At 38.4% G+C, this 11,725-nt stretch overlaps 1 protein-coding gene across 1 annotated transcript; it reads right to left on the bottom strand.

Moving 5' to 3' along the window:
• Positions 1-8,265: 8,265 nt before the first annotated feature.
• On the bottom strand, positions 8,266-8,855 carry LOC133244729 (axin interactor, dorsalization-associated protein-like). Its single transcript, XM_061412280.1, has one exon. It carries the CDS (start codon positions 8,827-8,829, stop codon positions 8,281-8,283), a length of 549 nt encoding a protein of 182 aa, XP_061268264.1. The 5' UTR covers positions 8,830-8,855; the 3' UTR covers positions 8,266-8,280.
• Between the last annotated feature and the right edge of the window lie 2,870 nt (positions 8,856-11,725).

An 11,725-nucleotide genomic window follows, 5' to 3' on the forward strand; every position in this document is an offset into this window, starting at 1 on the left:
TAATCTGAAGAAATTTGGAAATTTTATTTGAGGTTTACACACCATTTAGGAAAAATCTTAAAAGTACAGTTACACAGTGGCGGGAGATGTGCAAATGCATGTGATTAGGTTGTGTTCCACAAGTTTGTTTCTAAACAGGATGTTTCAAACACAAAGCATGATTTTTTTTCATAGACTCTGTTACAAAGTAAGTACCAAGCTAGCCTGTATAAACATATGCCTAAAACAGCATTTTTCAGTGTGTTCCATGAAAAGGATTCTGTGAGCCAAATATGCTTTGCACTTGCTGTACGCTTTATTCCCTTACCTCCCAGACTTATAATAATGCATCTCATCATATTAAAAGAGTCTGAGACATCCTGCTTAAGGAACCTGTTTAAAATTTGATTTAACTTAGTGTTTTTTAAAAACATTTCACAACCACCCCAAGTTCCCTTTTCCTTCAAGTAGCATCCCAGATAGGAGTAAAGAAATCAGCTAGAGCCTCTAATACATGAAAATTGAACTTATTCCTAAAAGAAGAGACCAGTGTATCATTGATAGAGGGAAGACATGGTAGCAATAACTGCATATTATGGATTGTATGTAATTTGCCAGGCATAAGACTTAATTTTTAGTAACTTATGCAAGAAACTATAGAATACATGTCCAGGACAGATGAGGGTGTGGTTGATGTGGTTGGTTATATGCTGTTGTGGTTTAGTATTGATATGACTGTTGCTGAAAGACTTGGTGCTTTAAGCAGATTTCCTGAATGCCTTGTCCTCCCCGTCAGCTCACATAACTGGTTGATAGGAACACATCTGCTACTCACTGGGAAAATAAAAGAGCAAATAGCAAGTGTGTCTGGTCTGTGGCTCACACCCCTAAGCCTTGGTTAGCTTCTGTAGTGTTTAGGGGGAGAGGTGTTAGGGGTTTTTGGCTCCTACACTTCAAATTTGGGGTTGACTCATCTAGTTTTTTATTTGAGGAATTATTTGGGGGAGGTAATGCTGAGAAAGGAGGTAAGTGAGGGTGGATTTGGCAAGTGTTTAGTCATGATTTTATCTCAACTGCCCAACCTGAAATTTTTAGTAAGTCTGCCAAGCGAGTGTGTTGCATTTCAGTTCTATTACCAATGGAAATTAATTGGAATTGGAAGAAAACTATACATTTTTTGTTCTTTGTTTGATTCCTTTGGATTGATGACTGTTGAATAGAAATAGAAGAGGATTGTACAGGCTGATCTTTGGCGTCTTAACATTATTTGACCTCACTTTTTAGGCAAGGGATTATAAGCAACTTTGCAGTATGCCTTGATCTAATAAATGATTCAACCTGAAAAAGTAAACCGATAATAGACCCTACAACCATAGGAATGAGAAAGTTTAGTTATATACTTGTTCAGTTACACACCCTGGTAAAAGATATTTTCATCTTCCTTTGTAAAAGAGATACCCATGTGAAAAATACTCAAGCACTTTATTGTGGGGCATCATGCCAAGCTAATTGGGAAGTATGGACATAAGATTTGCCCTGCCTTTAAATATATTGAAAGTTACACATATTTATGGAGCAGAGAGCACACTTTGGGGGAACAAGGAAAGAATAAGCTACACACTTAACCTAATTCTGAGGAAGCCTTTCTTGGAGAGTAGCTTGGGCTAATTATAATTAGTACCACACTTTGGGGGAACAAGGAAAGAATAAGCTACACACTTACCTAATTCTGAGGAAGCCTTTCTTGGAGAGTAGCTTGGGCTAATTATAATTAGCATCACCTTGTTATATGGCAGATTCTTATGCAACTTTCTTAAAAGTAAAATTTCTATAGTGACCTATAACAAAATTGTTACTAAGCAAGATAGACACCACAGAAATCAACAATGTTAAATGATCTGTTTTTTTTTTTTAGAACTCAATCTAAAATGTTGAAGTTGCAATCTAAAATTGCAGAAGTTGAAGCAGATTTATAGATTGTTGCAAATTAAGCTTCTGCTGCCATTTTATTTTTTCCTAAGTCTAGTTGTTGGGGGAAAGGATGTGGGTTGGGAGGGTCTGGGTCAAGACCACAATTAACAGGACCCCCACTGTAGTTTGGAACTATCAGGAAATGTGCTGTGGTCCAGTGCTGACTTTGAAAAGCAGTCCGTCCTTCCTCAAGTGGGAGCATCTTGAGTTGGTGTTTTTTTGTTGTTGTTTTTTGATAAATCACAATTTAAATTTTAAAACCAGCCATGGGAGTGGTGGGGTAGTGGGAAGCTGGCTAGACTGCAAAATGAATTGGACCCAGATTAGTATTCTTTTAAGGTTCAAACACTGTTCTGAAGACCTAGACTAGAGACATCTGAAGTTTTACAGTCTGAATGAGGACATACTAATAAATGTAATGTTAAGGGGAAAGCGTTATTTTTGAGAAGATTATTAAATATGTATGAAGTACAAACTGTCCAGCCCAAGCTGGACAATGTACGTAATTGTCATTGTATAATTATGTACATGTTGCTGGGTAATGTACATAAAAAGATAAATAGAAGATGGTTCTTAGTAAAAAAAAGGTATGCAATTACTGTGGCCAAGATCAAAAGGTAACAACAGAGGGTTCAGATGTCTATTGCTTACAAATGATGTCTCACATATATCAAATACACATCTAAAATTGAGCTCTTTATCTTTCCTCTATTAATTTCTCTGTCCCCTGCACATTCTCCCCCAAATAACTTAGCACCAGATTATTTCTCAACTTTGATTCCTTTCATTCTCTTATATAGGCGAAATCATCCATTAGTAAACCCTTTTGACTCTACCTCCATTATATGTAGACTTCGCTGGTGGTGCTAGTGGTAAAGAACCCTCTTGCCAATGCAGGAAACTTAAAGAGACTTGGGTTCGATCCCTGAGTGGGGAAGATACCTTGGAGTAAGGCATGGCAACCCACTCCAGTATTCTTGCCTAGAGAATCCCATGAACAGAGGAGCCTAGCAGGCCATAGTCCATAGGGTTGCAAAGAGTCCGATATGACTGAAGTGACCTAACATGCACATACTCTTGGTAGATCCATAGCATCCTTTATTCAGGGACTTATTAACTCCATTACTAAAACATTATTACTCTTGCTTCCCTGGTGGCTCAGTTGGTACAGAATCAGACTGCAAAGGACACCCAGGTTCGATCCCTGGGTTTGGAAGATCTGGAGGAGGAAATGGCAACCCATGCCAGTGTCTTGCCTAGGATAATCCCATGGACAGAGGACCATGGGGGGCTATAGCCCATGAGGTCGCAACAGTAGGACATGACTTAGCAACTGAACCACCACCACTATTCAGTTCAGTTCAGTCGCTTAGTCGTGTTCAATTCTTGGCAACCCCATGGACTGCAGCACACCAGGCCTCCCTGTCCATCACCAACTCCAGGATCATGTCCTGGAGTCATGTCAATACTCAAACTCATGTCCTTTGAGTCGATGATGCCATCCAACCATCTCATCCTCTGTTGTCCCCTTCTCCTTCTGCCTTCAATCTTTACCAGCATCAGGGTCTTTTCAGTTGAGTCAGTTCTTCATATTAGGTGGCCGAAGTATTGGAGTTTCAGCTTCAACATCAGTCCTTCCAATAAATTTTCAGGGTTGATTTCCTTTAGGATGGACCGGTTAGATCTCCTTGCTGTCCAAGGGACTCTCAAGAGTCTTCTCTAACACCACAGTTTAAAAGCATCAGTTCTTCAGCATTCAGCTTTCTTTATAGTCCAACTCTCACATCCATATGTGACCATTAGAAAAACCATAGCTTTGACTAGGCAGACCTTTGTTGGCAAAGTAATGTCTCTGCTTTTTAATATGCTGTCTAGGTTGGTCATAACTTTTCTTCCAAGGAGCAAGCATCTTTTAATTTCATGGCTGCAGTCACCATCTGCCGTGATTTTTGAGCCGTAAAAAATAAGGTCTGTCACTGTTTCCACTGTTTCCCCATCTATTTGCCATGAAGTAATGGGACCAGATGCCATGTTCTTAGTTTTCTGAATGTTGTTTTATGCCAACTTTTTCACTCTTCTCTTTTACTTTCATCAAGAGGCTTTTTAGTTTCCTCTTCACTTTTTGCCATAAGGGTGGTGTCATCTGCATATCTGAGGTTATTGGTATTTCTCCTGACAATCTTGATTCCAGCTTGTGCTTCATCCAGCTCAGCGTTTCCCATGATGTACTCTCATATAAGTTAAATAAGCAGGGTGACAATATACAGTCTTGACATACTCCTTTCCATATTAGGAAGCAGTCTGTTCTATGTCCAGTTCTAACTGTAGCTTCCTGACCTGCATACAGATTTCTCAAGAGGCAGGTCAAGTAGCCTGATACTCCTATCTCTTTAAGAATTTTCTACAGTTTGTTGTGATCCACACAGTCAAAGGCTTTGGCATAGTCAATAAAGCAGAAGTACATGTTTTTCTGGAACTCTCACTTTTTCGACCGCCACTATTACGTATCTTAAATCTCTCCCCTTCTCCACTTTGCCTGTACCTCTACCACAGCCTCCTAAGTAATTGGTTTTCCATTTCCATTGTGTCCCTTTCAGTCCATCTTCTGTAACAGCAAGTTTTGCTGCATTACTTAAAACCCTTCAGTGATTCCACTGCCATCCTTAAGAATGAGTCCAATTTCTTAGAATGGGTTAACAAGACTGCATGGAAAGACCCCCAAATACCTCTTCAAATCTTTTTGTTTCACTCTCCTACTTAATTATTATAGTTGTACTGGTTTGTTTTTTTTTTCCCCAGTTCCTCCAGTTCACTAAGTTTTTCCCCTTTTCTAGTGCTTAGGCACTAGAAGATTACTCTGCCTGAAATGCTCTTCAATAATTATCCTTATGGCTTTTCTTCTCATTATTTAGGTTCAGACATAACCTATCCAGAGGTGCCATTCCCTGACCATCTTATTAAAAAAGATGTCTTTCCTATGGTTTTCAGATTCTTGTTTTCTTATCTGGTTGGTTTGCTTTGTTGTTGCCTGACTCCCTTACTAAACAGAAAGCTCAAGGCAGGATCTCTTTTATGCTTACTACACAGTATTCTCAGAGATTGGTATAGGTCATCTCTATAGAAGCCTCAATGAATGTTGAATGAATAAAAGGAAGATAGTTGTTTATAATGTGATTTAACTTTTCCTTCCCATTACTCTTTAGCATCTTCATATACTTAATGTTTGAATATTAGAACTGGAAAAAATTTTAGAAATCAACTAGCCTAATGTCCTTGTTTTTTCAGAGAAGTCAACCAAAGCAAAGAGAAGACAAGATTACCCAGCTGGTTTTTGGCAGTTCAGAGTCTAGAATCTAGTTTCTCTGACTCTATATTTTCACAAGAAATCTCACCTTGGATTGAACAACTGTGGCCCTGTCTCGCCTTGGTGGTTGTATTTTTTCCATAGCAGAGGTAGTTAAGAATTAATTCCTTATTCAGGATTATCTGAAAATGGGTTTATCCACCCAAGTAAAATTTCTCACAACTGAGTTACCCAAACTCTGACTTTTTGTTGTTGTAATTAACATACAATATTGTATTAGTTTCAGGTGTACAGCATCGTGATTCTGTATTTTTATACATTATGATCACTACAGTAAGACCAGTTACCATCCACCACCGTACAAAGTTGTAATATTATCGACTCTCTGCCCTATATATACATTACATCACTGTGACTCATTTATTTTATGGCTGGAGCTTTGTACCTATAAGCATGTTGGAAGTAAATCTTGCTGAAGAATGATGGATTTTCCAATATTCACATACCAAGGACCCCAGACATAATCTTTACTCACTGACTCTGGTTTGTTCATATCAACATTGATTATTGTACTGTCTGAAATACTGCCTTGCCCTCAAGAGCACGTTGAATGGATTTTTCCCAAGCCTTCACATGCTGTTCTTTTTCAGAAGTAAGGCATCTGAGGGTAGTAACCAGTTTTTTTCTGGATGTGGCCTTTGGGACTGTTTTCTTTGATGCCAGGAGGCTTGTTTCATTTCCAGCTTCCTGTCTTTGTTTCTGGCTGTAATTAACAAAAAGCACACACCACAATAAATGGGTTATTACTGTAATGCAATACTCCTTGAACTGCCAGCCCTACCTATCTTAGGAAAGTCTTTAACACTTTTGAAAAGATATCAATTGTTGTGTTATGTGGTCCAACCAGAACGTGAATTTAAGAAGTTATAAATTTTGAGAACGAGGCTGAATACTTAGTTTTCTCTTCTGCACACATTCCAGAAAATTATATATGCTGATGAGATTCTCCTGAAGAGTTAAAATGGAAGAGCAAACTTTACCTTGTTCTTTTACCTGTTTTTCTCGATTAGTTATATAAATACAAGTAAAAATGTGATGACTTCTCAATTATTTTGAATGATGGAAAGATCACTTGCTGGATTTACACGTAGAAGATACCAAGAAAAGATAGAAGTTTGGAACATATCTTGAGTATTTCAGATATATGAATATTCAATTTCAATCGAATATTTGAATATCTTCACTATTTCAGATACTAAATATATTAGATGAATTAACACATTTAATCCCCCAAACAAGAGGACTAACAGTGCAAAGTCTTCATTCGATTTAGGGTAACCTAGATCATGGTGATCTTCATGAGAACTGACTTCATTGGCCTTGTGAAGGTGGAAGCCACATTGCAGGGGGCTGAGGAATGTGTATATAAGGTGTAGAAATTAATACTGCATGTGTAGGCAGCTTGTTTAAGAACTTTAATTGTGAAAGGGAAGAGGGATAAGACAATAGATGTGGAGCAAAGATTTGGATGTTTATAACTGTATTTTAGAAAATGAATAGTATAGACTTAGAAAATAAGGAGAGAAGGTTCATCTTTGTTTATAGGTAAAAAATGCACATGACTAGATAAAGTTTAAAAATTAATCACTAGCTATAAAATTTGAAAAGAGACCTATGAAAGTATCTAATAAATAATCATGCCTTACGGTTCTTGAAATAACTACCTCCCTGTCCGTACACATTATAATGTACACATAATGTTCATTCAGCATCTCATGGCATCATCTCAGGCTGTTCTTTTAATGTAATGCCTAAAGAGTGTAGGTTTATGAGATCTATATTAGTATTTTCCACTATTTTCATGTCATTTGCCTTCAAAAGATCATCTATTTTTAAGCCATTAATTAGTATATAAACAGATGGCACAACAACTAAGAGATGTTTTTTAGAGTCAGAGGTTTTGGTGTATATTCAATTAGAACCCCAAATGGTATGCTTCTTTGTTCACACATTAACAAAAGTTATTGCATCCAAAATTTAGTTACAATAATTAAAATATCTACTGACAGCAAGGGAAAAAAGCCTACTGAGAAAAACATTTAAAATTATTGCCTATCTTCTGTTAAATGAAATCTTGGAGAGTAAATGTGGCAGGTCTTAGAAAAAGAGGATGTTCTGATACCCCAAGACAAAATACTTGAGCACAGAGCTAGACAGCTCAGGGCTAATTTTGGAACTCAAGAGTCAAAGCAAAATTTTTCTAAAGGCTATCTGAGAAAAAGCAGATTTTAAGTTTACATTCTTTTGTTTAAAGTCAATACGTACAAAAGTAAGCTCATAAAATTTCCCTATCAAACAATGCCATAATTGTGGAGCAATGTCTTCCTATTGCCCATACTATGCAAAGTCATCTTTCATGCCCTCCCTGTCCTTACCCTAGCATCTTATGAATTACTAAGCTCTGTTAATTACCTTCAAAATACCACTTGAATCTGTCCTTTTCTAACTTCTGTGTAACTCTTCTCACTCTTATTCTTTCCCAACCAGTCTCATTCCTTCAGTTTTTCCTCTGTCATCCTTGCTAATCTATATCCGTCCTATTCCTGGATGTTAATTTCCTTTTAAGACAAATGTAATCATGCATTAAAATATTCCTGATTCGGAGGGCCCTTGGTCCCTACAGCCTACCAGATAAAATCAGTTCACCCTTAGGTCCTTTCTTCCTACCCTCTATATATTCCCTGGGTTTGCATGAAGCTGGACTGCTCTTTTTTCACTAACATTCTTTTTCTTTTTTCTATCAACCTCTGTCATTCTATTCTTTTTTTTTTTTTTTGAAATTTTAAAATAATTTTTATTTATTAATATTTTTAGTTTTGGCTGTGCTGGGTCTTCACTGCTGTGCAGGCTACTCTCTAGTTGTGGCGCGAGGGCTTCTCGCTGTGGTGGCTTCTCTTGTTTTGGAGCACAGGCTCTAAAGTATGCGGGCTTCAGCAGTTGTGGTTCCCAGGCTGTAGACAACAGGCTCAATAGTTGTGATGCATGGGCATGTGGGATCCTCCTGGGCCATGGACTGAACCCATCTCTCCTGTACTGGCAGGCAGATTCTTTACCACGAGAACTCTGGCAGGAAAGGAATCAGGAGATCCTGCTCCAGCACCACCCTCTTCTTCATCTTCTTCAAATTCCAAATTCTCTTCTTCACCAGGTGCTAAAATTCTTCTTAAAGGGACAGGCTGAACATCAAATGGGAATTCTTTATTATATGTAAGAATATTCTTTAGGATTGGTTCTAGCTTCTTCAGATCTTCCGGTTTAAATTCTTCCTGGGACTGTGTGGACTGTAAAGCTGCACTTCGTAATTCCAAGCATGTTGCAATTTTGCCTGTGGTTTTCTTTTGTTCTTCTGTGAATTCAGAATTATTGTGTTGAGCTTGGGCCTCTTTTTGTAGGTGTCTTGCTAATACCTGATTCTCGTCTGTCACCTCCACCAGCTGGCCCCAAGAGTCGAAGTCGGCGCCTCTCCTAAAACTGACGCCCCAGCGCTGCAGCAGACTTCGGGTCACCTCCGACATGGCCGGTCCCCACCCATCCCCTCCCGCCCCTACCCCCAGGAAAGGCTGGGCTCTAGGGCGCCATTCTCCCCGGGCCTGGCCCCGACATTAACAGGGCCAGGAGGAACCGCTACGGCCACCGCCGCCACCCGCCAAGGAGCAGCCCAAGCCCATTTGCCGCCACTGTCATTCTATTCTTTTCTGTCTTTTAGATCAAGATTCACTTTTTTCATTAAACTTTTTCATGTGTTTTTTTTTTTTCTTTGAATTCCTGTAATGTTATTTCTCCCTTAGCACATTCTGTGTTATAATTGTGTATGTATCTGTCTTCTAGTCCCTTGGACTAAATATGTCTTTCTTGTATTTTCTAACATATAGGAAGGTGCATGACAGATGTTTTAATTATTCTTGAACCTTGAAGTATATTGACTAATGAAACATTAGATTGTGATTCCAGTCTGTAATGATGGTACCCTGGGGTCAATTTAAAAGGAGATGTGAGTAGAGGGACCAAGTGGAAAATTTGCATAGGTTCCAGTGTTTTGGATCTGTTTCTCTGTTGGATGTAAGAAAACATTACAGCTGTACTGCTCTTCCTTCATCTCTTGATCTGGGCACCAAGCAAACTTGCTGGATTGCTAATGTATTTACATATGCAGATCCCAACAGATGGGACTTGGGCTACCACAGACCCACCAATTCATATTTGGTTTACTTTGAGCTGAGTTTATTCACCCTGTTATGAGGCCTTACAATATTCAAAAGATATATGGGTTAGTGATAACAAGGTCCTTCTCTCAGAAGACTGGAGTAGATTTGGCTTGAACAGCTGTCTGTGTCCAAATGCTGGTTAGCAGGAAACACAATGATATTTTATATTTCTCAGGGACATGTGGGTCCGTGGAGATAAAAATGTTAATTTTAGCAGATGTGTTGATTTTACTCAGGGAGAAGGTGTCAGAACACTGTACCAGCACCAAAAATAGCTTCTTGAATGTCTGAATTTAGAAAGATTAAAAATAAAAACATTTTTACATATTTTTCAAATGGTGGTAAAATATGCTATGCTTTACACAAGGACTTTTTCAGTGTGCTGATTTATTATTAGGAGTTTCTTGCATAACCTAATTGATAAACATTTCTGCCAAGTTTTCATAAATTCCCAGGGATTTCTCATCTGCCTCTTTCTTCTCAAATTATTTACTGATATGGAAAGGTTTGTTTAACAGCATTTTGTTATCCACATGCATCTTAATCCATTTTTGAAAAGAATTTGGTTTTGGCTGCTATTCAATTTCAGGAGAGCAAATTAAGCAAGGTGGGTGACTGAGTAGCTGGTTGGCAGCTGGGTTTTAGAATAGCTTTGTTCTTAATCCGGTTTGCTTCAACTGCATATTACTCCAATTTCATTCTTACATTCAAACAACAAAAATAAGGTTTTGCTAAACACTGTGAAATTAAGGGAGATATGAAATAATGTGACTTCTGGATATGGAATCCCATTAGACTGTTGAAAACATATGATACCTTTTTATTATTACACAAAGATGAAAGAAATATACATTGCAATACCACATATATTAGGTTTTACTAAGACTGAAGTCACTTTTCCTGGAAATTGACAAGTAGAATGAAACCATAATATGACATATGTCATTCCTAAGGTGCCTCTAATAATTAGCATGAGGTCCATTATAGAACTGAAAATATGGGTTACCAAAAATATTGACAAAATCTGTTCCTTGGGTTATTAGCTAACCTGACAAATGATTTCTACCTTTCATCCTTATATATTGTATAACATCTGTATTGATTTTTTTTGATCAGGTTCTTGAAGTATCTTATAAAGAATGTTATATACATACAGACTATTACAGATACCTTAGAAAATCAGAGAGCATCTTTCATAGAAGGTATGTATATCAAGTCATTTGGTGCAACGAAACCAAATCCTCAAGCAAAATGGGAATTTATGGCTCACAGAACTGTAAAGTTGCAGGGGTAGATAGGTCTGACTTTAGTTGTGCCTGCATTCTTGACAGGGCTGTCTCCACCTTTTGACTCTGCTTCTCTCTGTGCTGGCTTCATTCTCTCCACCTGATGGTAGAGTTGGCTGCTGCTTCCTGATCTACATCATCCTTAGAGACTTGAGATGCTAGAGAGAGAACACCCTGTGCACAAATTCCAAGGAGGATTCTGACTTGGCCCAGTCTGGATCCTGTGCTTCTTCTTGGAACAGTCACTGTCTATGTATATTGGAGAGAGGGGGCAAGAGTGGAGCTGGTCGACTGCAGATGTAGAACTCCGGGCAAACCTGGCTCTCATCTTAACTCCTCATCAGGGCTACATGGACCAAGAAGAGTCACTGGGGAAGAGGGAGGGCTGGTCTCCCAGAGGAAGGAACCATAGGCAGATAAAAATCTTCAGTGCACTTAGTCAAACCTAAGCATATTCAGAACATCGGAGGAGGCTAATTTCATTTATTGTTTGAATTCTTTATTTTTTAAGAATTACTTTTTTTTTTTTTTGCTGTGCTGGATCTTCATTGCTATGCACTGGTTTTCTCTAGTTGCATTGTGCAGGCTTCTTCTTGCAGTGGCTTCTCTTACTGTGGAGCACAGTCTCTAGGTTCTCGGACTTTGGTAGTTGCAGTGCATAGGCTCAGTAGTTTCGGTTCAGGGGCTCTAGAGCACAGGGCTCAATAGTTTTGGTGCTCGGGCTTAGTTGTTCTGGGGCATGTGGAATTTTCCTGGACCAGAGATCAAACCTGTGTCCCCTGCTTTGACAGGCAGATTCTTAACCACTGGACCACCAGGAAAGCCCCAAATTCTTTATATAGAAGAAATATAGATTTAGTTTTTCTGTTTAAAAATATTTTTCATTTATATGTAAATTTTTCTGTTTTAAAAAAACTTGC

This window comes from Bos javanicus, chromosome 1 (genome assembly GCF_032452875.1).
Source record: "Bos javanicus breed banteng chromosome 1, ARS-OSU_banteng_1.0, whole genome shotgun sequence".
Classification (NCBI taxonomy): domain Eukaryota; kingdom Metazoa; phylum Chordata; class Mammalia; order Artiodactyla; family Bovidae; genus Bos; species Bos javanicus.